Source organism: Rana temporaria, chromosome 2 (assembly GCF_905171775.1).
Source record: "Rana temporaria chromosome 2, aRanTem1.1, whole genome shotgun sequence".
In the NCBI taxonomy this organism is placed as follows: domain Eukaryota; kingdom Metazoa; phylum Chordata; class Amphibia; order Anura; family Ranidae; genus Rana; species Rana temporaria.
Window position 1 is genome coordinate 397,737,791 of NC_053490.1, and position 27,820 is coordinate 397,765,610.

At 42.4% G+C, this 27,820-nt stretch overlaps 1 protein-coding gene across 1 annotated transcript in view; it reads right to left on the bottom strand.

Annotated features, from left to right (window-relative positions):
* The window catches only part of USP9X (ubiquitin specific peptidase 9 X-linked), a 316,211-nt gene that overhangs the window by 250,783 nt on the left and 37,608 nt on the right, over positions 1 to 27,820 (bottom strand). Inside the window, 4 exon segments of the mRNA XM_040338099.1 lie at positions 2,004 to 2,116; positions 5,273 to 5,352; positions 6,605 to 6,750; positions 22,485 to 22,735. Of these exon segments, the coding sequence (XP_040194033.1) occupies positions 2,004 to 2,116; positions 5,273 to 5,352; positions 6,605 to 6,750; positions 22,485 to 22,580 (435 nt within the window). The 5' untranslated portion in view covers positions 22,581 to 22,735.

The window sequence follows — 27,820 nt, forward strand, 5'->3', positions numbered from 1 at the left end:
CCTATGCTGTTGAGGACCAGATCGGTACGCAGAAATTGGTTCAATAATGTAGGTACAGACGTGGTCCTCTATATGTTTTGCGGCCAATGCAGCCTCTTCATGAGGCGTCAACCAAGAACATCTAAAGAAGAATACAATCTCATAGTTACAATGTCCAAAAAAAAAGTTTTTATTTAAAAAGATAGTAGTGTAGCAAGCTACCAATGTTTTATTTTGGAGTATTAAAAGGAGGCGGTGTGACTCACCAATGAAGGCCCTCTGGGGCAATAAACGGCATCAATTGAGACACCCTAAGCGCGTGATCCCCCCCCCCCCCACCCACCCAGGGGGGCAAACACAGGAGGCTAATTCGGACGGACGGAATAGGGATTGCCAATCAGCATTGTTCAAACTCTAATCAAGAAGTGGAAATTAGGGGTTCTGTTGAAACCAAACCACGGTCAGGTAGACCAACTAAAATTTCAGCCACAACTGTCAGGAAAATTGTTTGGGATGCAAAGAAAAACCCACAAATAACTTCAGGTGAAATACAGGACTCTATAAAAACCACGTGGTGTGGCCGTTTCAAGATGCACAATAAGGAGGCACTTGAAGAAAGATGGGCCGCTTTGGTCGAGTCGCCAGAAGAATCCCATTACTATGCAAATGCCACAAAGTATGGCAATTACAATACGCCAAACAGCACAGAGACAAGCCTCAAACCTTATGACACAAAGTCATCTGGAGTGATGAGACCAAAATTTTGCTTTTTGTCTACAACCATAAACGCTTCATTTGAAGAATAGTAAACAAGTCCTTTGATGAAAGGTACACCATTCCTACTGTGAAACAGAGGTGAATCGCTGATGTTCTGGGGATGTGTGAGCTACAAAAGGCATAGGAAATTTGGTCAAAATTGATGGCAAGATGAATGCAGTATGTTATCAAAAAATACTGGAGGAACATTTGCATTCATCAGCCAGGAAGCTGAGCATGGGACGTAATTTGACATTCAAACATGACAATGATCCAAAACACAAGGCCAAGTTGATCTGTCATTGGCTACTGCAGAATAAAGTCAAGGTTTTGGATTAGCCATCTCAGTCTCCTGACCTAAATATCATTGAGCCACTCTGGGGAGAGCTCAAAAGTGCAGTTCATGCAAGACAGCCCAAGAATTTACAGGAACTGGAGGATTTTTACTAAGAGGAATGGGCAGCTTTACCATCTAAAAAAGGTAAAGAGCCTCAATCCAAATACCACAAAAGACTTAAGACGTCATTGATGTTAAAGGGGGCAATACACAGTATCAAGAATGAGGGTATGTAAACGTTTGATCGGGGTCATTGGGTTTTTTCTGTTATGATTTAAAAAGAGTAAACACAGTTGACTGATAATAAATGGCTTCAGCCAAACACTAACCATGAGTGAAAGAAAAGTTTGTGTTATTCATATTCTCTGAAAAATGGCCAAGAAAGCATAAACTCTGCCAGGGTATGTAAACTTTTGAGCACAACTGTATGTACCCTAAACTATTCCAATCTTTTGACACCCTCTTAAGCCGGTAAAACATTGCTTAACATCTTAAAACCACACTGCAGGCTGTAAAGCTGCATACTGCTCACAGTGGCAAGCACTCATTGGTCAGCACTGGCCACGTGAACGTGACTGCGCTAACGAAAATCTCAGCTTTGTTCCAAAAGGCCTCAAATAGATTTTTAATGGTCAGTCCAGTCACATGGCCAGCAATGATCAATGAGCTTGGACCATTACTCACATTATGCAGTTACAAAGCCTCTGGTGCTCCATGGAGACGTTTCCCAGTGCAGGAACAGTAGGAGAGGGTTCAGAAGATGGAGCTCATTTAAGGTACATGCAGCAGGTACCAGAGGGGTGCAGTAAACGTTGCAGGTTAGTTCACCTTTTCATCTTTTGTCTAAAGGTTACCTTTAAAGCATCTAAATAAACCAGGGTTAATGGCTATAATGCCAATAACAAGTACATTGGGGGGGGACACGACTTACATGGATCTCAAACTTCCAGCCACTCACTGCCTCATCAGTAAGAATTTTTGTAAAAGATATTGTTAGACCATCTCTAAAGAATCGTTGGCATGCTTCACTTTTCACATCAAGGCCTACACAAAATGTAAAAAACAAAAAATTATGAACAGTTCAATAAAAATAGAGACCATAATAAGTACAAGCCACTCTAGAAGGAAAAAACAAAAAATAAATAAAAATCTACCCATTCTTAACCCTCAAAAAAAATTATGTCAATGTTTTGTATCTGCACCTCTCCTACAGAACATCTTGCTGTAATCCCTGTCTTGTCTACAGTGGCAGAAGTCAAAGGCAGCGTAATGTTCCAAGCTCATCAGAGATCCTAAGCTCACCTTCCTTTAAATGGAGCCCAGGACCCACACAGTGATGCACATCACAGACTTCGAAGGGTCTAAAAGAACTTTTAACCACATAAGGACCCCTTCAAGCCGATATACGTCGGCAGAATGGCACGGCTGGGCACATACATGTACGTGGCTCTTTAAGCCCAGCCGTGGGGTCGCGGGCGCATGCACGCGACACGGCCCGAAGCTCCGTGACCTCGGCCGCAGGACTCGTGGACCCGATTGCTGCTGGAGTCCCACGATCGGTCCCCGGAGCTGAAGAACGGGGTGAGCTGTGTGTAAACACAGCTTCTCCGTTCTTCACTGTGGCGATGTCATCGATCGTGTGTTCCCTTTTATAGGGAAACACAATCGATGACGTCACACCTACAGCCACACCCCCCTACAGTTAGAAACACAAATGAGGTCACACAACCCCTTCAGCGCCCCCTTGTGGTGAACTCTTAAACTGCAATTGTCATTTTCACAGTAAAACAATGCATTTTTAGCTGTGAAAATGACAATGGTGTCAAAATTGTCCGAAGTGTCCGCCATAATGTCGCAGTCACGGAAAAAAAAAACGCTGATCGCCGCCATTAGTAGTAAAAAAAATTAATAAAAATGCCATAAAACTATCCCCTATTTTGTAAACGCTTTAAATTTTGCACAAACTTATCTTTCAACGCTTACGGCGTTTGTTTGTTTTTTATACCAAAAATAGGTAGAATACGTATCGGCCTAAACTGAGGGAAAAAAATATGTTTTTTTACATCTTTTTTAGGGATATTTATTGTAGCAAAAAAATTAATAAAAATGCAATGAAACTATGCCCTTTTTTGTAAAACGCTATAAATTTTGCGCAAACCAATCGATAAACGCTTATTGCGATTTTTTTTTACCAAAATAGGTAGAAGAATACGTATCGGCCTAAACTGAAGGAAAAAAAAATAATCTTATATATTTTTGGGGGATATATATTATAGAAGTAAAAAAATATTAATTTTTTTTCAAAATTGACGCTCTATTTTTGTTTATAGCGCAAAAAATAAAAAAAACGCAGAGGTGATCAAATACCACAAAAAAAAGCTCTATTTGTGGGGGAAAAAAAAGACGCCAATTTTGTTTGGGAGCCACGTCGCACGACCGCGCAATTATCAGTTAAAGCGAAGCAGTGCCGAATCGCAAAAACTGGCCGGGTCCTTTAGCTGCCTAAAGGTCCGGGTCTTAAGTGGTTAAGAGAGACAGATTATATATATATATATATATATATATATATATATATATATATATATATATATATATATATATATATATATATATATATATATATATATATATATATAGAGAGAGAGAGAGAGAGAGATTATAGAGAGAGAGAGAGATTATAGATAGAGAGAGAGAGAGATTATAGATAGAGATAAGAGATATAGAGAGAGAGAGAGAGATATAGAGAGAGAGAGAGATAAGAGAGAGAGAGAGAGAGAGATATAAGAGAGAGAGAGAGATAAGAGAGAGAGAGAGAGAGAGAGAGAGAGATAAGAGAGAGAGAGAGAGAGAGAGAGAGAGAGAGAGAGAGAGATAAGAGAGAGAGAGAGAGAGAGAATAGATAGAGAGAGAGAGAATAGATAGAGAGAGAGAGAGATAATAGATAGAGAGAGAGAGAGATAATAGATAGAGAGATAAGAGATATAGAGAGAGATAAGAGATATAGAGAGAGATAAGAGATATAGAGAGAGAGAGAGAGAGAGAGATAAGAGAGAGAGATAAGAGAGAGAGATAAGAGAGAGAGAGAGATAATAGATATAGAGAGAGATAATAGATATAGAGAGAGATATAGAGAGAGATAAGAGATATAGAGAGAGATAAGAGATATAGAGAGAGATAAGAGATATAGAGAGAGATAAGAGATATAGAGAGAGATAAGAGATATAGAGAGAGATAAGAGATATAGAGAGAGAGAGATAAGAGATAGAGATATAGAGAGAGATAAGAGATATAGAGAGAGAGAGATAGAGAGATAGAGAGAGAGAGATAGAGAGATAAGAGATATAGAGATAGAGATAGAGAGAGATAGAGAGATAGAGAGATAGAGAGAGAGAGAGAGAGAGAGAGAGAGAGAGAGAGAGAGATAGAGATAGAGATAGAGATAGAGATAGAGATAGAGATAGAGATAGAGAGAGAGATAGAGAGAGAGATAGAGAGAGATAGAGAGAGAGATAGAGAGAGAGATAGAGAGAGAGATAGAGAGAGAGATAGAGATAGAGATAGAGAGAGAGAGAGAGAGAGAGAGAGAGAGAGAGATAAGAGAGAGATATTATATATCTCTGTTCTTACACTTTTTTTTGTACTTCTATTCTTTATCTGCTGCACACTGTACACACAACAGCCTTCTCTCCCCACAACCTCATCCAAACATTATGTCTTCTGTCATACACTCAACACTACAAGCCTGCATTTACTGCCCATCACACTTTCTGCACTCCTCTCCAGCACATACTACCCCTTACAACATGTTTTAGGCATTGCTTAAAAAACAATATTATAGCATGTGTAATATATATATTTGCATACTTTAGTAGCCACTACAGCTATATTATCTCTGTATACAGGAGGGGTAAAATATACACAAAGCTTAAAAATATCAGACTTTCTAAGCCACACGTTTGGATAAAACAGTCCTATTAGAAGATTCAGTTTTCTGTAAACTGTTCTATATTTCTTGGGGTTTCTAAAAAACGATAAAAAACATTTGCACTGAGCACTTTAATCAAAAAGGGTCCGATAGAGCCACGGGAAGCATTAACTAACCCATAAAATTTTAATCTAAAAATAGATCTTAGATGATGTACAGTACATAAACTCTTCCACCTCTTAATGCAGATGTCTCCATGGTTTTAGAAAGCTTACCTTTTTTACTAAGATCAATAGCAGCTTCTAAAAGAACTTCTAATTCACCTTTAGGCAAAACTGGAACAACCCAGCGAGGTCTAAAAAGGTTAAAAGGGGAAAAAACAGCATTATATTAAAAAAAATTAAACACACAGAAATTGTTTGGTTAATGAGAAACTGAACTAGATAAACCCGCACAGTGATGGGGGGGGGGGGGGGGGGGCATATGTTGAGCTAGTCTAAATAGCAAATTGAGATGGCTGGTCAATTAAATTTCAAAACACAAAACGACCATGCATCACTAAATGAATAATCACAAGTTGACTTTTCCATCATCCACCAGAATTTGCCTCACCAACTTAAAGAGGAAGTAAACCCTGAGGGGTTTTGCTTCCTCTTCATTTCCCTGCAAAGGCAAAGCATAATGGGCTACTACCCTGTTTGCCCAAAAATAAGACAGTGTCTTATATAAATTTTTGCTCCCAAAGATGCACTAGGTCTTATTTTCAGCAGAGGTCTTATTTTTCCCCATGAAGAATACGGTACACATTTATTGTTGAACAAAAAAAACGAAATTACCTGTATATGAAGGGGGGGGGATCAAAATGATACAACAGAATCAGAGGGGGGGGGGTTACCATTTTAGTAACCCCTTCTGATTCTGCTGTGCCATTTTGATTCCCCCCTCTGATCATCCTGTGTCATTTTAAGTGATCTCCCTCCCCTGTGCCAGTGGACACCTTCACCAGACATCCCCCCAACCCCTTTATCAGACATTTCCCCCCTACCTCAGTCACCCCTGTGTGTCCACACAATGTGCCAGACTCCTGCTCCGCACTACTCACTGTCTAATTGTGAGTCGGCCAGACTCCGTCAGGGCAGAGCGAACAGCAGACGGCAGCATTATTATCGGGATGCCTTATGTTCGGGGGAGGCCCTATTTTCGGGGGGGATGCCTTATATTTCAGCGAGAGGCAAAAATGTAAGTTGGTCTTTTTAAATGCATTAACATAAAAAAAACTTCTGCCTTTAAAATCACTTTAAAAGGTGTTTATAAGTCTAGAATTACCACTTTCCTAATGGACACTTGCATCGTCAAAAATGTATGCTTTAAATATCTATAGGTAAAAGGTGTTCCCTGCATAAATGCAAACACCATACATAAAATACAGGGTGCTTGGATAGTCAAAAGTCTCCCGCACAAGTGCCTAGCTATTTCTATATTTATAATGCAACAATAGTTTTACTTGCTTATATGGCTTGATCCAATTGCATCAATTTGTGAAATGTGACAAAAACTTGACTCCAATAAGCTACACCCGATATACACACACACACACACACACACACCTGTTGATCATGTCATCCAGCTTAGCCAAGTCAGTGTGAGGAAAGGCGGGTTCCTCATCCTCCAGTGGAGGTGGTGCATCCCCTTGTGTCTGATCATCTGGAGGGCTAACTGGGGAGTTTTCATTGGAAGAATCAGGTGAAGAAGTCTGCCAAAAACATGAATACATTTTCTCATTACTGTTAAGTGCATATCATCATCACCTCAATTAGCATATCTAAACAAAATTTTAGGTAATGAAATGTAAACGAAGTAAAAAATACCAATTGCAACCATAATAATTTTAAGAATTCAAACACAACCGACGTAAAAATAAAAACAAGTCTTACATCCATAAAATATCTTAATTAAAAAAAAAAAAAAATTAAAAAAATTGGAGCAAACTTTTTTTTTCCCCATGTTAAAGTAAATGCTCACTGGTTCTTCCTGCCGACATCTGTCTGCGCTTGTGGTTAGGCGCAGGACATCAATTAGACTGTTCAATTTAGTACAAACGTACGTTTTCTCAGCATCAGGTAAGAGATTGGCAGCCACAGCAGTACGCGAGTCCGTACGGTGGTCTTTACCAGGTATGGCTTGCTTGAAAATATTTTGTACACTTTAACCACTTAAGACCTGGACCATTATGCAGGTTAAGGACCTTGCCCCTTTTTGCGATTCGGCACTGCGTCGCTTTAACCGACAATTGCGAAGTAGTGCGACATGGCTTCCAAACAAAATTGGCGTCCTTATTTTTCCCCCACAAATAGAGCTTTCTTTTGGTGGCATTTGATCACCTCTGCGGTTTTTATTTTTTGCGCTTTAACCACTTCAAAACCGCACACCGTCATATGACGTCCAAAAAGGGGATCTCTTATCCCTGGTGGACGTCATATGACGTCCTGTACTTTGTGCGGTGATATCTGAATGATGCCTGCACCTAGAGGCATCATTCAGATATCATTTTGTTCCGGCGGCGATCCTGCGCACCATCAGAATGATCATAGCGGCGGTTCCGCCGCTTGATCGTTCTTATAGGCGGCGGGAGGGGACATCCCCCCAACCCCTACCGCCGCCAGCCGGTGTTTCTCCGGGCTCTCCCGAGCCATCGGGGGCCCGGAGAGATGATCGCCGTGCGCCGGATGGGAGGCATAGAGATGACTAGTGACCAGATGGTCACCAGTTATCTCTATGACCGTCGGAGGCCCAGGCGCGATATGACGACGTCACGCCCGGGTACCCGCAAGTAAACAAACCGCAATTGCAGCTAGTAAGAATGATATCTGAATTTTTTTTCACGATCTCATTCTTTTCAGCCTGGAGGAGAGATGTGGGGTCTTATTGACTCCGCATCTCTCCTTAAAGAGGACCTTTCACACACTATTCCTATTAAAAGAGATGTTTACATTCCTTGTAATAGGAACAAAAGTGTTCGAAAAAATAAATAAGTAAAAAAAAAAAAAAAAAAGTAAAAAAAAAAAAAAAAAAAATTAAAACGCCCCTGTCCCCGGTAGCTCGCGCTCAGAAGTGAACGCACATGCAAGTCCCGCCCACGTATGTAAACGTCGTTCAAACCACACATGTGAGGTGTCGCCGCGTGCGATAGAGCGTGTGCAACAATTCTAGCACTAGACCTCCTCTAACTCCAAGCGTCGCCTATGGAGATTTTTAAGTAAAAAAGTTTGGCCCCATTCCATGAGTGTGCGCAATTGTAAAGGATAACATGTTAGGTATCTATTTACTCGGCGTAACATAATCTTTTTATATTTTACAAAAAAATTTGGGCTAACTTTACTGTTATTTTTTAATTCATGAAACTATTTTTTTTTTCCCCCAAAAAAAAGGCGTCTGAAAAATTATTGCGCAAATACCGTGCAAGATAAAAAGTTGCAATGACCACCATTTTATTCCCTAGGTCAGGGCTCGACAAATCCCAGTCACCAGGTCGCCATGGCGACTAGAAATAGTGTCCTGGTGACTTGGCTTGGAAGGTGGGCAAAAAAAAATATGGTGGTGGCCGTTGGTATTACAAGTTAAGCATTACAAGTTAAACAGCAATTCTAATGTCATTTTTCACTATTTTCACTGCCATCTTCTTCCCTCTAAATTAGAACCCCCAAACATTATATATATTTTTTATCCCAACACCCTAGAGAATAAAATGGCGATCGTTGCAATACTTTCCGTCACGCCGTATTTGCGCAGCGGTCTTACAAGTGCACTTTTTTGGGGAAAAATTACACGTTTTTTAATTAAAAAATAAGACAACAGTAAAGTTATCCCCATTTTTTTTTTATATTATGAAAGATGTTACGCCGAGTAAATTCATACCCAACATGTCACGCTTCAAAATTGCGTCCGCTCGTGGAATGCCGACAAACTTTTACCCTTTAAAATCTTCATAGGTGATGTTTAAAAAAATCTACAGGTTGCATGTTTTGAGTTACAGAGGGGGTCCAGGGCTAGAATTATTGCACTCGCTCTACCAATCGCGGCGATACCTCACAAGTGTGGTTTGAACACCGTTTACATATGCGGGCGCTGCTCACGTATGTGTGCGCTTCTGCGCGCAAGCTCGTCGGGACGGAGTGCGTTTTCTGGCTCCTAACTTTTTTAGCTGGCTCCTAGATTCCAAGCAAATTTGTCAAACCCTGCTACATTCTCTTAAGGTTGGTGTGAAACATGTCACGAAGAAGAGTACAGCCTGACCAATAGTCTGGAGACCTTGGGACATGTCAACCAAATATGAGCCATTGTACCATCTTGCGAGCAGCCCCAGTAACAAAGAGAATAGGATGGAATGAAACGGGCCAACCTAGGAGGCGTGTAAATACCATCTATACAACACCTTATCATAGCACTCAGGAAATAGCAGTCAGTGTATAAGGCAAAGTAGAGGTAAATGGGGGGATATTAGACCTGCCGAAAATTTTACAGAGTCCCATAGGTGGAGAGAATGGGTCAAGCATGGTCTGAGTCTAATCGGGCAATGTATAGGAGGAAGCCAGGGTAATACAGGAATGGGGTGGGAGTCCACCAGGTCCATAAAAGGTAGTGGATATGCATCATGGAGATGAGATAAAGGAGCTATGGTTGCTGCAGTATAGTATGCTGTAAGTTGGGGACCGAAAGTCCCCCATTGATTCCCCCGAGCATACAAGACCCGTTTGATTAGGGGGCGAACAGAGCCCCATATAAATTTTAAGAGGGAAAACCAGCATTTTATCAATGCTCTCAGCCAATGGCTGCAAGCATTGACCTATATTTTAATAGAGACATATCCCAACAGTTGTTTCTTGGTTTTTAATTCAACCCAGTGCCACACCCAGCTTAATGAAAACTGTCTGTGGGGGACCAACGCTAAAAAATGTACTTTGTGATAAAAATGTGTTAGTACATTAAATGTTGCCTTTACACCAGGTTTGGGGGCAAGCATATATTGTCGGTGGTTAACCACTTGCTTACTGGGCACATATACCCCCCTCCTGCCCAGGTGAAATATCAGCTTCCGGCACTGCGTCGCTTTAACTGACAATTGCGCGGTCGTGCGACGTGGCTCCCAAACAAAATTGACGTCCTTTTTTTCCCACAAGTAGAGCTTTCTTTTGGTGGTATTTGATCACCTCTGCAGTTTTTATTTTTTGCGCTATAAACAAAAAAGAACGACAATTTTGAAAAAAACTACAATATTTTTTACTTGTTGCTATAATAAATATCCCAATTTAAAAAAAAAAAAAAAAAATTCAGTCTAGGCCGATACGTATTCTACATATTTTTGGTAAAAAAAAAAAAAAAAAAAAAAAAAATCGCAATAATCGACTGGTTTGCGCAAAAGTTATAGCGCCTACAAAATAGGGGACAGAATTATTATTTATTATTTTTATTTTACTAATAATGGCGGCGATCTGCGATTTTTATTGGGACTGCGACATTATGGCGGACACATCGGACACTTGACACCATTCACATTTATACTGCAATCAGTGCCATAAATATGCACTAATTCAGGGGTTGACAAATTTGCTTGGAATCTAGGAGCCAGCTAAAAAAGTTAGGAGCCAGAAAACGCGCCCTGTCCCGACGAGCTTGCGCGCAGAAGCGAACACATACATGAGCAGCGCCCGCACCACACGTGAGGTATCGCTGCGATTGGTAGAGCAACAGCAATAATTCTAGCCCTAGACCTCCTCTGTAACTCAAAACATGCAACCTGTAGAATTTTTTTAAACGTCGCCTATGAAGATTTTAAAGGGTAAAAGTTTGTCGCCATTCCACGAGCGGACGTAATTTTGAAGCGTGACATGTTGGGTATGAATTTACTTGGCGTAACATTATCTTTCATAATATTGAAAAAAATGGGGATAACTTTACTGTTATTATTTATTATTTTTTTATTAAAAAAAGTGTAATTTTTTCCCAAAAAAGTGCGCTTGTAAGACCGCTGCGAAAATACGGCGTGACAGAAAGTATTGCAACGATCGCCATTTTATTCTCTAGGGTGTTAGGATAAAAAATATATATAATGTTTGGGGGTTCTAATTAGAGGGAAGAAGATGGCAGTGAAAATAGTGAAAAATTACATTAGAATTGCTGTTTAACTTGTAATGCTTAACTTGTAATACCAACGGCCACCACCAGATGGCGCCAGCTTACACATCTGGTGGCAATAACTTGTAATACCAACGGCTCACCACCAGCTCACAAAAAAATAAAAAAATGTTTCTTTTTTTTTGCCCCCCCTTCCAAGCCAAGTCGCCAGAACCCCATTTCTAGTCGACCTGGCGACCGGGATTTGTCGAGCCCTGCACTAATTACTGTATAAATGTGACTGGCATTGAAGGGGTTAACACTAGGGGGTGAGGAAGGGATTAAATGTGTACCATATATAGTGTTCTAACTGTGGGGGAAGGGGGGTGACTGGAAGAGGTGACCGATCTATGTCCCTATGTACAAGAGACACAGATCGGTCTCCTCTCTCCCTGACAGGACGCTGTCATTGTGAGAGCCGGCAATAAGAAATGATCTCATATGTTTACATATGAGATCATCTCTCATTGGCCGCACAGATCGCCTACCAAACGGCCACTCCGATTGGCCATTCACGGCGATCTGTGATTGGCTGTGTCCAAGGGACACGGCCAGCACAGAAGTTCCCCGATGCGTGCTAGGGAGCGCGCGCGGGGAACGAGGAAAGGGGCAGCCGTAAAAAGACAGAGTCCCAGAGAAGTAGAGCCACCCTGCGGCCATATATAGTCGTACGGCCGTCGGGAAGTGGTTAACAAAGGGTTGCTGCAGACAGCGGACTATAGAGCATACTTCAATATTTGTAATTAACCACTTCAGCCCCTTAGTTCATTTGGTACGCCTGGTGTCACAGTCACATTGAATCTACATACAAGCTATCACTGAGTGTCATCACCATACATCGTTTATTAAAGCGGAGGTTCACCCGCACATGACACTATTTCCCCCTAGATGGATGCTCGTTTTGTCTAGGGGAATCGGCTAGTTGTTTTAAAATATGATCCGTACTTACCGTTTACGAGATCCATCTTCTCAGTCGCGTTCCGGGTATGGGCTGCGGGACTGGGCGTTCCTATTTTGATTGACAGTCTTCCGAGAGGCTTCCGACGGTCGCATCCATCGCGTCACGATTTTCCGAAAGAAGCCGAACGTCGGTGCGCAGGCGCAGTATAGAGCCGCACCGACGTTCGGCTTCTTTCGGCTACTAGTGACGCGATGGATGCGACCGTCGGAAGCCTCTCGGAAGACTGTCAATCAAGAAGGCACCCCCGCTCCCGAAGAACCATACACGGAAGCGACGGAGAAGATGCATCTCGAAAACGGTAAGTACAGATCATATTTTAAAACTAGCCGATTCCCCTAGACAAAACGAGCATCCATCTAAGGCGACAAGATAAAAAAATATATAATTGGGTGAACGCCCGCTTTAACCACTTCTAGACGGCCGTACGACTTTATACGGCCGCAGGGTGGTTCTTGTTCTGAGCCGCCGTGTTTTTACGGCCTCCGCTCCTCCTGGCCACTGGGGGGCGCGTGCCCGCCACATCACTGGGATGCCGATGCGTGTGCCTGGCGGCCGCGATGTCCGCCAGGCTCCCGTGATCGGCGGTTACAGAGACAAGGGAGAGGGGAGACTGATCTGTGTCTCTTGTACATAGGGACACAGATCGGTCACCTCCCCCAGTCAGTCCCCTTCCCCCACAGTTAGTAACACTCACTAAGGTACACATTTAACCCCTCCCTCACCCCCTAGTGTTAACCCCTTCAATGCCAGTCACATTTATACAGTAATTAGTGCATATTTATAGCAGTGATCGCTGTATAAATGTGAATGGTGCCAAAAATGTGTCAAAAGTGTCCGATGTGTCTGCCATAATGTCGCAGTACCGCTAAAAAAAAAATAATAATTCTGTTCCCCATTTTGTAGGCACTATAACTTTTGCGCAAACCAGTCACTTATTGCAATTTTTTTTTTACCAAAAATATGTAGAATACGTATCAGCCTAGACTGGGGGGGGGGGGGGGAATTGAGCTATTTATTATAGCAACAAGTAAAAAATATATATTTTTTTTTAAATTTGTCGCTCTATTTTTGTTTATAGCGCAAAAAAAAAAACGCAGAGGTGATCAAATACCACCAAAAGAAAGCTCTATTTGTGGGGGGAAAAGGACGTCAATTTTGTTTGGGAGCCACGTCGCACGACCGCGCAATTGTCAGTTAAAGCGACGCAGTGCCAAATCGCAAAAAGTCCTCTGGTCAGGAAGGGGGTATATGTTTATGGTTAAAGAAATTTTTTTTTTTTTTTTCTGGAACAATATTTTATTAGCACTTTCACATTTTATATTTGTTTCAGCTGTGCTCACGTATTGCTCACGTATCACGTGTGCTCACGTATCACGTGTGCTCACGTATTGTTTAGAGCACCATTTATTATGGACTATATTGATTTTTTTGCATTTATGGATTTTGTTTTTAAGCACTTTAACTACTTCATTAAACACATCACCGTGCATGCTCTAACCAAATCTTACACTAGACTAGAGCTACACAATTCTGGATAAAGAAGAGAATCACAATTTTTTTGCTTAGAATAAAGATCATGATTCTCTCAGCGCAACATCTTTCACATTATAAAAATAAACTGTGCCAACTTAGCTTAGTTTTTTATTCAATGCATTGAAGTGTATTTTTTCCCCAAAAAATTGCATTTTAAAGACCGCTGCACAAATAGTGTTACATAAAATATTGCAACAACTGCCATTTTATTCTCTACGGTCTCTGCTTAACCACTTCCATACCGCGCCTATTCTGGCACTTCTCTCCATGTAAAAATCATAATTTGATGGCTAGAACCCCCAAACATACCATTTTTTTTGCAGACACCCTAGGGAATAAAGTGGCGGTCATTGCAACTTTTTATCTCGCACGGTATTTGCGCAATCATTTTTCAAATCCCTTTTTTTTGGGGGGGGGGGAATAAACAAACTTTTTTTTGTATAATGTGAAAGATGAGCTTACACCGAGTAAATAGATACCCAACTTGTCACGCTTTAAAATTGCACACACTCATGGAATGGTGCCAAACTTCGGTACTTAAAAATCTCCATAGGCGACGCTTGAATTTTTTTTTACAGGTTCCAGTTTAAAGTTAAAGAGGAGGTCTAGTGCTAGAATCATTGCCCCCGTTCTAATGCACGCGGTGATACCTCACATGTGTGGTTTGAATGCCATTTACATATGTGGGCGAGACCTACGTGTGCGTTCGCTTCTGAGCGCGAGATACTGGGGACAGGAGCGTTATAAAACATTTTTTTTTTTTTTTTTTTATTACTTTTATTCCCATTATAAGGAATGTAAATATCCCTTGTAATAGGAATAGTGTTTTACATGTCCTCTTTATGGAGAGATGCGGTCAATAAGACAATAAGACCCCACATATCTGTTCCAGGCTGGAAAGCATGAGATCAGTGATTTCCCCCCCCCCCCCAATCTCATGCTTTCAGCCACGATTGCTTCTTTGTTTACTTCCGGGTACCTGGGCGTGACGTCATAACGTCGCACCCAGGCCTACGACGGTCAGAGATGACCATCTGGTCACCGGAAAAGCCCTATCCTCCCCATCCGGCAGTGGCCGATTCTTTCTCCGGGCCTGCAATTGCACAGGAGAGCCCGGAGAAGCACCGGGAGGGTGGGGGGGAATGTCCCCTCCCGCCACCTATAAGAACGATCAATCGGAGGAACCGCCACTATGATTGCCTGAAGAGAAGGATGTAGCTGTAGCTGCCGGCATCATTCAGATATCTCCCACTAAAGTCCAGGACGTTTATGGTTCTAAGTTTGCAGGCGCCTATAGCAAAGCGCCCTGGAAGAGCGGCTCCATTCACACTGGATCGCTGCGCTGGTAGGGAGTCAGAAAAAGTCCTGCCAGCAGCTTCTTTGCAGCACATTAGAAGCAGTGAACTCGCCACTGCCAAGGCGCCCCTTGCCCATGGAAATCAATGGGCAGTGCTGCTGTAGCAGCGCTTTGCGGGCGCAATTAACCCTTTTTCGCCGAAAAGCAAAAACGATGGCATGGTGCTGCTAAAAATAGCTGCGTTTTACTGCCGACGCCCGGGCGCTTTCAGTGTGAAAGCAGCCTTAGTCTTTAAAGCGGGAGTTCACCCATAAATGCTGTTTTTGCTCTTTTACCCTTCGATGTATGCTCATTTAGTCTAGGGGAAATCGGCTAGTTGTTTTAAAATCTGAGCATTACTTACCGTTGTAGAGGGCGATCTTCTCCGCCACTTCCGGGTATGGGTCTTCGGGAGTGGGCGTTCCTTCTTGATTGACAGTCTTCCGACAGGCTTCCGACGGTCGCATCCATCGCGTCACGAGTAGCCGAAAGTCGGTGCGGCTCTATACTGCGCCTGCGCACCGACGTTCGGCTACTTTCGGAAAATCGTGACGCGATGGATGCGACCGTCGGAAGCCTTTCGGAAGACTGTCAATCAAGAAGGAACGCCCAGTCCCGCAGCCCATACCCAGAAGTGGCGGAGAAGATCGCCCTCTACAACGGTAAGTAATGCTCGGATTTTAAAACAACTAGCCGATTCCCCTAGACTAAATGAGCATACATCTAAGGGTAAAAACAGCATTTTACCGGCGAACCTCCGCTTTAAGTGGTTCAACTGACCTAATTTACAGAGTGAAGTTCATTCCTTTGATCTAGAATAACTAAAATATACTTTGTTTAAAGTTACCTCCCAGAGCTGACAATGTTGCTAAACATTTGCTGGTGTCATGTCGAAAAATGCCTCCAATGGGTCTGCGTACTACCAAACGTCACTCCAGCTGATATTTTGATCAGCTAGTGTGACATAAACAGCACGTGCGCAGATAGTCCTCAGTATTATTCAACTAAACTCCAGATGAAATACAGGACATTGGTGTGGCTGTTTTAAGATGCACAATAAGGAGGCACTTGAAGAAAGATGGGCTGCATGGTCAAGTCGCCAGAAGAAAGCCATTACTACGCAAATTTAACAAATTATCCCGCTTACACTACGCCAAACAGCACAGAGGCAAGCCTCAAACCTTCTGGCAGAGTAATTTGGCGTGAGGAGACCAAAAAAAAAAAAAGAAGAAATCAAGCTTTTTGGTCACAACCATAAACACTACATTTGGAGAGGAGTCAACAAGGCTTATGAATACAAGCTACACCATTTCTACTGTGAAACATGGCGGTGGATCGCTGATGTTTTGGGAATGTGTGAGCTACAAAGGCACAGGAAATTTGGTCAAAATTGATGGCAGGATGAATGCAGTAACATTTACATTCATCAGCCAGAAAGCTGCGCATGGGACTTACTTGGACACGCCAACATGACAATGACCCAAAACACAAGGCCAAGTCGAAGGGGGCGATACATGGTATTAAGAACTGGGGTATGTAAACTTTTGGCCAGGGTCAATTGGGCAGTTCCTGTTGTCATTAGGATTTAAAAAGAGAAAAAATGGGCAAGAAATCCAATCCTGCCAGGGTATGTAAACTTATGAGCACAACTGTACCATGTGTGGAGGATTTGACTTTTAGGCCTCATGTCCAGGGGGCGGGGGGAAGAAGAAGGAAGAAAGAAGGAAGAAAGAAGAAAGAAGAAGGAAGAAAGAAGAAGGAAGAAAGAAGAAGGAAGAAAGAAGAAAGAAGAAAGAAGAAGGAAGAAAGAAGAAGGAAGAAAGAAGAAGGAAGAAAGAAGAAGGAAGAAAGAAGAAGGAAGAAAGAAGAAGGAAGAAAGAAGAAGGAAGAAAGAAAGAAGAAGGAAGAAAGAAGAAGGAAGAAAGAAGAAGGAAGAAAGAAGAAGGAAGAAAGAAGAAGGAAGAAAGAAGAAGGAAGAAAGAAGAAGGAAGAAAGAAGAAGGAAGAAAGAAGAAGGAAGAAAGAAGAAGGAAGAAAGAAGAAGGAAGAAAGAAGAAGGAAGAAAGAAGAAGGAAGAAAGAAGAAGGAAGAAAGAAAGAAGAAGGAAGAAAGAAGAAGGAAGAAGGAAGAAAGAAAGAAGAAGGAAGAAAGAAGAAAGAAGAAAGAAGAAGGAAGAAGGAAGAAGGGAAGAAAGGAAGAAGGAAAGAAAGGAAGAAGGAAGAAGGAAGGAAGAACCAAATTAGTGACAGCACTCCCTCGACCACCGTTTTTTGTTGTTGGTAATAGTGCAAGGATTTCTTGTATTTGAGAAAGCGAAACAGCAAAAAAGGGCAAGGGCTGGCGGCGGCCGGCCCTTTAGCCGAGGATCCCCTTGCGCATGCGCCATTGCAATCAGCGGCGCATTGCGAGGGGAATATCTCCCAAACCGTACAGGTTTAGGAGATATTCTTTATACCTACAGGTAAGCCTTATTATAGGCTTACCTGTAGGTAAAAGTCAAAAAGTGGGGTTTACAACCACTTTAAATCTTGACAAGTGGGACGTCCCCAAGCAGTGTCAAAAAACGAGGGGTGGGAAGTATATCAGTAAAACCTATTTTAACTTCACCCCAAAACAAGCAGAGCTCCTCAACGGAGGAGGTGCAACTTTAAACAGCCACCTGTAAAAACTAGCAGCCGAAAGAAGCATCAGAAGATGCACTCACAGCAACCATGTAAAATCTGGAAAAAGGGTGAACGAATGAGTCACTGCCTCGTACACCTGCGAGACCGACGCATGATGTCGGAAAAAAAAACCCAAGGAAGCACCAAATTGCCCTGGTCGAAAGTGCCGTGACCGGAAAGGGGGGCCCGCCCCTTAAGAGCATAAGCCTGCAAGACAGCCTGCCTGATCCACCAAGAAATGGTGGTCGACAAGACCGCCAGGCCCTTTTGCGGACCAGACACCGTCACAAAAGAGTCAGATCTCCGAAACGGAGCCGAAGCAGGCTGGTACACCCACAAAGCGCGTACCACGCCTAAAGTATGAAAGACAACCTCCGTAGGATGCGCCGGCCGAGGACAGAAGGATGAAAGAACAATGTCCTTATTCCGGCGAAATGGCCGAAACCACCTTCGGAAGAAGGGAAGGTCGCGGGCGCACCACCAGCTAATCCTTATGGAAGATCAAGCATGGCAGCTTGCAAGACAAGACCGCCAACTCAGAAACCCCTCTAACAGGAGGTAAAGACCACTTAAGGGGCCACCTTCTGAGATAGTGTCGAGAAAATCTCACTGATGTTTTCAAAAGGAAGGTTCCTAAAGAACCGGGAACACCAGAGTCGAAACTCATGGGGGAAGAGATGGGCCAAGAGGCAAGATGGGATTGGTCCAGGACGGATGTCCCATCCAGGGTGTGCACACGTCCGCCGAATGGGGGGGAAAGAACACGGAGTCCTGGCCGTCACATGACCTGACCAGGAAGGAGACCTGTACTGCACAAGGAACACTCACGCAGCTAAAATGTAAACATTAATCAAACAATACAAAAAATTTAAAAGATTAAACAGTTAGCTCAGGCTTGCGAAACCAAGCCAGATAGTCACCAAAAGAGTTTGAAAAGGAAAATTAGGAGGGGGTCCCAGAACACCGAGTGGGAAACCAATATCAGGAGTCCCCTATAAAGGGCATTTAAAGGGCCATGTACAAAATTGACCATCAGAATTATATCGCAGCAAATGGAGGGTAAGCCATAAACATTCAGCATTCGATCAGTTCTAATAGGAAGGTACAAAAAAATTTAGGCCAGATACCACAGTCCCCTCAGGAAGGCCACCCCCCAACAGCGCAAATGTTAGCAATGCAGCAGAGTGAAAGGAATAGGGAAGGGAGGAGAAGAGGAGCCCCGAACCCCAGGAATGCCCAGCCATACCAACCCACCTAAGCGGGAGGGACTGTATTTAACCGTCTGAGCGAGGACTCACTGACGCATTCCTGACAGACCTACAACCGCAATGGAGGTAGCGGTCGGCCCGGTCCACTGTGAGTGAGACAACACCACAGCCCAGTCACATGTGGACCTCGGAGCGAAGCTCACAGGCCACCCCTGGAGTCATGGGGTATGGCGTGGCAGACCCAGCCTCTTTGCATAGGTGTGCCCATGCTTGCTGGTCGGACTGAGTAGTCTATAAAGAATCTATATTATCCAACCTGTCTCTCAGCCGACAGTTGAAAAAGATTCTTCAAGAAAAAATAAAAATAAAATTTCTCCTCAGGGCGCTGGGCCCAAAGGGAGCCATACGTCCTTCTCCTTGCTAGGCAGAACGAAACTGAGGTTGCATGCTGCAGTGAGGAGGGTTATGTCTGGAGGGACCGCCCCCTGGGCGGGGCTGTTCAACGCTGTTAATGTAACATGTATTTAATTATCCAACATGTTTCTGCCTAGTCCTCTCCTGTAAACAGGGAACATAACCACGTCAAGATTTAAGGAGCTGTGTCAGTCCATGGACGATAAGAGAAAGTTCATCATGGATTTTTGCAGCCCACGTAGCCAACGTTTTGGCAACAGCTAAAGTGTCAATAGCTGGCTGTAGGGAAGGGCCTGCTAGCACAAAGGATGATTTCAGAAAACTCATGCCTATTTACGGAATTCTTAAAGGAGTGCAAGAATAGCTGGGCCCACAGTGGAGATTTTCCATTTTTTGCTTAATTCTGTGCCCACATGACACAAGGCTTCAAAATGGTCAGGATGGGGAAATAAGCTCTCAAAGTTTGGACAATTATTGTATAAGATTCAACTTGCTGGATCCAGAGCAGGAATGTGCTTTCTAAAAAGGCCCTCTTTTTTGTACACTATTGGCAGATATCTTTTATGTTGATGGTGTGGTTTCAACAAGGTTTGACAAATTTGCTTGGAATCTAGGAGACAGCTAAAAAAGTTAAGAGCCAGAAAACGCGCCCCGTCCCGACGAGCTTGCGTGCAGAAGCAAACACATACGTGAGTAGCGCCTGCATATGTAAACTGAATTCAAACCACACGTGAGGTATTGCCGCGATCGTTAGAGCGACAGCAATAATTCTAGCCCTAGACCTCCTCTAACTTAAAACATGCAACCTGTAGTTTTTTTTAAATGTCGCCTATGGAGATTTTAAAGGGTAAAAGTTTGTCGCCATTCCACGAGCGGACGCAATTTTGAAGCGTGACATGTTGGGTATCAATTTGATCGGCGTAACATTATCTTTCACAATATAAAAACATTTGGGATAACTACTGTGGTCTTATTTTTTTATTAAAAAAAGTGTATTTTTTTCCCAAAAAAGTGCGCTTGCAAGACCGCTGCGCAAATACGGCGTGACAGAAAGTATTGCAACGATCGCCATTTTATTCTCTAGGGTGTTAGGATAAAAAAATATACGTAATGTTTGGGGGTTCAAATGTGAGGAAAGGAGATGGCAGTGAAAATTGACATTTTTTCACACAGAATTGCAGTTTAACATGTAATGCCAACGGCCACCACCAGATGGCGCCAGCTCACGGAAGGGAGCGCTTGGGACTTCACAAGGCCGCAAAGCAGGGGGCTTAATTACCTGCCGCAATCACGCGGCGGGGGCGCACGGAGACACAGGATCCTGTGCCTCCGTGCGGCGGCCGGTAATTGAGGCCCCGGCTTCGCAGCCTTGTAGGCCGCAAAGCCGGAGCCTCAATTACCGGCAGTCGCCAGGTCACAAATTGTCGCAATTGCGACCTGGAGCCCGGATATTGTCGACCCCTGAACCTGCTTTGCGACTACAGTGCCTTGCGAAAGTGGGACACAATCATGAAGTGGAACGAAATTTATTGGATATTTCAAACTTTAACAAATAAAAAAACTGAAAAATTGGGTGTGCAAAATTATTCAGCCCCCTTACATTCAGTGCAGCAAAACTCTCTAGAAGTTCAGTGAGGATCTCTGAATGATCCAATGTTGACCTAAATGACTAATGATGATAAATAGAATCCACCTGTGTGTAATCAAGTCTCCGTATAAATGCACCTGCACTGTGATAGTCTCAGAGGTCCGTTTAAAGCGCAGAGAGCATCATGAAGAACAAGGAACACACCAGGCAGGTCTGAGATACTGTTGGAGAAGTTTAAAGCCGGATTTGGACACAAAAAGATTTCCCAAGCTTTAAACATCCCAAGAAGCACTGTGCAAGCGATAATATTGAAATGGGAGTATCAGACCACTGCAAATCTACGAATACCTGGCCGTCCCTCTAAACTTTGAGCTCATACAAGGAGAAGACTGATCAGAGATGCAGCCAAGAGGCCCATGATCACTCTGGATGAACTGCAGAGATCTACAGCTGAGGTGGGAGACTCTGTCCATAGGACAACAATCAGTCGTATACTGCACAAATCTGGCCTTTATGGAAGAGTGGCAAGAAGAAAGCAATTTCTTAAAGATATCCATAAAAAAAGTGTTGTTTAAAGTTTGCCACAAGCCACCTGGGAGACACACCAAACATGTGGAAGAAGGTGCTCTGGTCAGATGAAACCAAAATCGAACTTTTTGGCAACAATGCAAAATGTTATGTTTGGCGTAAAAGCAACACAGCTCATCACCCTGAACACACCATCCCCACTGTCAAACATGGTGGTGGCAGCATCATGGTTTGGGCTTGCTTTTCTTCAGCAGGGACAGGGAAGATGGTTAAAATTGATGGGAAGATGGATGGAGCCAAATACAGGACCATTCTGGAAGAAAACCTGATGGGAGTCTGCAAAAGACCCGAGACTGGGACGGAGATTTGTCTTCCAACAAGACAATGATCCAAAACATAAAGCAAAATCTACAATGGAATGGTTCACAAATAAACATATTCAGGTGTTAGAATGGCCAAGTCAAAGTCCAGACCTGAATCCAATCGAGAATCTGTGGAAAGAACTGAAAACTGCTGTTCAAACGCTCTCCATCCAACCTCACTGAGCTCGAGCTGTTTTGCAAGGAGGAATGGGCAAAAATTTCAGTCTCTCGATGTGCAAAACTGATAGAGACATACCCCAAGCGACTTACAGCTGTAATCGCAGCAAAAGGTGGCGCTACAAAGTATTAACTTAAGGGGGCTGAATAATTTTGCACGCCCAATTTTTCAGTTTTTTATTTGTTAAAAAAGTTTGAAATATCCAATAAATTTTGTTCCACTTCATGATTGTGTCTCACTTGTTGATTCTTCAAAAAAAAAAAAAAAAAAAAAAAATAGTTTTATATCTTTATGTTTGAAGCCTGAAATGTGGCAAAAGGTCGCAAAGTTCAAGGGGGCCCAATACTTTCGCAAGGCACTGTACATGACACCAAGTATACAACGATAAAGAGCTTGTTCCATGTCACTGTAAACATAAAAGCCAGACAGATTGGCATCTTGCATAGAAGACAAAAATGGCAGCCCCTATATTTCACTATTAACAGGCATACATGTATAACATTTGACACAGTTGAGGTAGAAAGGCAAATCATTTGAGGAACACACCTGATTCTGTTGGAGTGGAGGCTGTGACTGTCCATCGGGAGCTTGGCCTTGACTTTCATTCCCTCCAACCGGAGAGCCACGAGTCGTGGCTGTCATACTCGACACAGGGCAGATCTTTGCAATTTTGTCTGCTTATGTAGCAATTGCAAGAGAAGAAATTATAGTCCCTTCAAGCAAGACAAGCCGGCATACGTCTGTCTTATGAAGCTCCACCTTAAACACCGAACATTTTGCAGAGACCATTGCATAACCTATAAAGAAACGAAAACTGCCATCAATTCACAAAACTAAAAAATATTAGATTAACCAAAATAAATAAATCTTTTTGGTGCATACATTGGAGTTATTTTACTATAAGGCACACTGGACGTTTTTATAGTTGCAGTTTATGGCTTTAGGCGTTTTTTGTTTTTTTTGCAGCCAGTAAATTCACCAGCATGTTTTCCTATATTCACACATAGGCCATTATCAGCGTATTTTGTCAGGGGCATTTTCTGGGATGTCAGCTGAAATAAGGCAGCTTAAAGGATCACTAAAGAAAAAAAAAAAATGTTGCTGAAATTACGGTTTACAGGGTATAGAGACATAATAGCTAACTGATTCCTTTTAAAAACTTTTAAAAATAGATAAAAATCAATCATAATGTACCTCTTAGATGCAAAAACGAAACTGAAAGTAGTTTAGTCTTTGCATGTTATTTTATGTCTCTGTGCTGGACAGTGCCATAGAGAGTCATGGCTAGGAAAACGAAACTAAACTCTCCCATGACTTTTTTCATACAGAGCCAGACAACCAGGAAGTGTCCAGAACAGAGCAGTTTTACAGCAACATCAGAGCAAACACGAGCAATGAGGACATGAAACCAGGACTGCAGTAAGGTAAAGGAAGCTATTTAGCTAAAAAAAAAAAAAAAAAAAAAAAAAAAAAAAAAAAATATATATTTTTTTAGTGACCCTTTAAATGTGTTCTCAAAATGAATCTTAAACAAAAAAAATGACTAGAGCACAATTTCTACAGCCAGCAAACATGTCAAAATGTGAGAAACACACACACACACACACACACACACACTAAATTCCATTGTTAAAAGGCATGCTTCAGCCCAGAACTTCTCATATGTGTAATACAACAAAAAATAAAACCCAGCACCGTATAGCACCAATTTGACAAGGGAAAAAAATAAAATAAAAAAAAAATTTAAAAAAAAGTTTTTTTTTCAAACCCACGTTATCGATATACAGCAGAATAATGTTTTATATTTTGCTTGCTACTGGGGCCGTTACATCTAAAGCCTTGGAATGAATGGGCAGCACTTCAGAAGTGGCCAACACTGGAGTTTTTAACCCCTTCTTTGGGGTTAAATGCACCCCACTAGTGTCTGAAAAGCGATTCTTAAACAGCGCTAAAGCAACGCTAAATCGAGTAGTGCCAACGCAGCCTTAGTGTGAAAGTTGTCTTATTCTCCAAAAAGAAGCCACACATATCCAGTATTTAAATGGTTTTAATCTATTTTTCATGAAATACTGTATTTATTGGCGTATAACACTCACTTTTTTACCCTGAAAATAGAGGGTAAACTGTGCCTGCGTGTTATATGCAGGGGGCTGTGGAAAGTTTTTTTCCTGAAACTTCCCACTTAAAGTTAGGGTGTGTGCTGCAACGCCTGTGCGTGTTATACGCCGATAAATACGGTCATTTTACTATTTTGAGGCTGCAATTGGCATGGAAGGGGGTTCAACAAAGTATTGAGTAAAGGTTGTGAATACTTGCTTGCATGCATTTTTTTTTTTATTGATTTTTAATAAATTTGCACAGATTTCAAAACAAACTTCTTTTACATTGTCATTTTGGGGTATTGTTTGTCGAATTTTGAGGAAAATAATTAAATTGAACCACTTCCAGACCAAGGCCATCATATGACGTCCTGAATTTTGAGTAGATATATCTGAATGATGCCTGTAGCTGCAGGCATCATTCAGATATTTTCAGCTGGCCATTTCCTGCACCATAAACAGTGGCTGTTCAGCTGCTTGATTGTTTACAGGCGGCGGGAGGGAACGATGCTTCCACAGACTCGCCCGTGCGATTGGAGAGTCGGAGAAGGAACCTGTCAGCGGCAGAAGTTAACCATAGACAAAACTGCAGACTAGATCATCTCCGGCAGTCTATGACCTTCGGAAGGACCGGGTTACGACATTATGACGTCGCTTCTGGCCAATGTAAACACTCCTGTGTACTCGGCTGAAAATGCAGAGATTGTCTTTTTGCCTAGAGGAGAGATGGGGGGTCTTATCGACCTCAAATCTCTCTATAAAGAGGACATGCCCTATTCCCATTACAAGAGATCCTTACATTCCTTGTAATGGGAATAAAAGTGATCAAACCATTCCCCCCCCCCCCCAAAAAAAAAGCGCTTCGCAAATTCGATGCGACATAATGTTGTAACGACTGCCATTTTATTCCCTAGGGTCTCTGCTAAAAAAAAAAAAAATGTTTGGGGGTTCTTAATTTTGTAGCAAAACAAAATGATGATTTTACATGTAGGAGAGGAGTGCCAGAATAGGCCCGGGGAAGTGGTTAATCTATTTTGTTATAAGGCAACATAAGATGTGGAAAAAGTAAAGCACTGAATACTCTCCGGATGCACTGAACATTGGTTTACTTGAAAGCAAACAAGGAGCTAGAAGAATTGGGAGGACAAAACGACACTATATTCCTATCACTTATTCCCTTAAAGGGAACCACTGCTTGTTGTGACCTGCCTGGTAATGCAGGGGTCATGACACGGAGGTGAGCAGCTAGTGCAGCACGAGGGGTCGACAGAAGAATTTTCACAGACTATTTTATTTTGTCACATGTATATTATTTTGTCATATGGAGATTCGCACATAGGTTATGTTCACTATAGTGTGAGTTTTGATTTATAGATTCATTAGGAGGTTGTGCTACTGTTCAGTTTTTATTTTATAAGACTATCACATTTTTTTTATTTTGGCCATGGTGTCACTTTAAGTATACAATACATACGTGAACAGTTTTTTTTTGTACACCAATTTAGTGCCACTTTAAAAAGGTTAGTCCACCTTTAAAGAAAAAAACCTGTAAGGGTGACCCAACACCTGACTTCCTTCCCCTCCCAATCCCCGTTGTACTTACCTGTGGTGATCCTGAACTGTCAGGTCTTCTGCAGCCACTCCACTGGTCCAGGGATTTCAGATGGTTCTGATTGGTCAACGCTGTCACACAGACAGTGCTGACCAACCCGAATCCATCCGGTCCATCTTGGCAGTGCAGAATGGAGAACAGAGCAGCAAGAAGTTTAAATCCCCAGACCGGAGGAGCAGCTCAGGATCGCTACAGCCAAGTTGTCAGGAACAGGAATCCGGTGTTAGGTCATCAGTTTTTCTGTAGGTTTCAAGTCACACCAGAATCACACAGGAACATGCTGGCAGCGGAGAAACGTCCGTCAGACTTTTAAATCTATACAACGGTGATCAGTGCTTGCAACTCCCCCACCGCACTGATCACCATGACTGTACAGGTATCGGGTGAAGCATCGGAGCATTTGTCCGAGTACAAGTACTCGGGCAAATGCTCGGTACAGATATCGATACTACTATCGGGACAATTCTAGAGAGATGGATGGATTGGGGAGTTTGCTATGAATATGAAAAATTCATTTAATTGTGTTTTTTGTTTGTGGTGCTCAGATGCAGCGAAGATCAGCTTTAGGACCAAGCTGGAGGTTTTGTTTACATTTATACAGGACCACAGACTGCAGCTCCTTAACCGCTTGACCTCTGGAAGATTGACTCCCCCTTTCATGCGATACAGCACCGCATTACTTTAGCCGACAAATGCGCAGTCATTCAACAGTGTACCCAAACGTATGTTCATTGCTTCCCACAAATACAGCTTTCTTTTGGTGGCATTTGAGCACAACTTTTTTTACTTTCTAATATAAAGAAGCATCCAATTAAAAAAAAAAAAAATGAAACAAAATATGTCTTCAGAAAATTTAGGCCAATAAGTATTCGTATTCTACATTTTTGGTAAAAAAAATTCCAATATCACTTTAAGACTGAGTACAAGTACAGATACTTTTATTCACGTACTCGTCTATACCGATTCTTTTTTTTTGTCCATTGCGTTTTTTTTTTTAAACATTTTTTTTTTTATAATTTAACTAGTTATGCCAGCGAACAGCGATTTATAGCAGAATTGCAATATTGTGACAGACAGTGACGCCGACAATTTTGACACTGTGTAGGAACCAGTGACACTAGTACAGTGATCAGTGCTAAAAAGTAGGCACAGTCACTGTACTGGCTGCTGAGGTGTTAAATATCTAGGGCAATCAAAGAGTAAACTATGTGCCAGTGTTTTTGTGTAAACGGTGTGCTACTTTGCAGGGACACAATCCATCCTTAAAGTCATCTTTATACGACCTCAGACAACTTCTTTAAAAGCAAGCAGTAACAAGAATCAAAGGTCAATGGAAGAAAAAAAAATAGAGCACCTAACCAGCAAGCAACTGGTCAACAATTTGCAATGATAGACTTGTATTTCATAATCTTCAAAGTAATTTTGGCAGTAAATTTGGCTGGGAACACAAAAATCAAAAATCAACAACTTCAGCAGGAACCAGCTGAATTACCATCTGTGTGTAGTCCTCTCTGTTAGGCCCCTTTCACACTCAGTTTGTCCAGATGGACCCAATTGAACCTGCCAGTCTCCTCCATGGAGCAGAGTGTGTCAACGGCCTCGTATGTTTACACCCACTGACATCTAATCCTCTAAAAACACCGTCTGGCAGTCAGGTGTCTGTCCTGCATAAGCAATCATTTTAACCATCATGCTTTCATTCATAAATCTTGTTTACTATTGTGATGCAATGATTGGTCACAGGGGCTTCTGTGATTGGTCCTGTACACCATATGATCACTGACAAATCACAGCATCACAATAGTAAATAATGAATCATGAACAAGTCATTTACTTGGTGAGCATTTGGTCACTGTGATTGAAGGAAAAGAAGACCCATGAAACCGAAGATCACACAAAGCCGTCATGTAAAGAGTGGAAGCAGCCTCAGCCTAGACTCCCATTTCAAGTCCCCCGACATGGTTTGTCCCGCCCACAGGGCTTAATCACGGGACTGGCGATTGGTCACATCGTTCACATGGTACCTGGGATGAGCACAGCGTCCCAGTACAGCGGTGCCATAGGACATCCACCCAAATTAGGAAAGCTCCTGACCGGCCTATAAACAATGATGGTTGTTAACCACTTCAGCCCCAGAAGAATTGGCTGCCCAATGACCGGACCATTTTTTT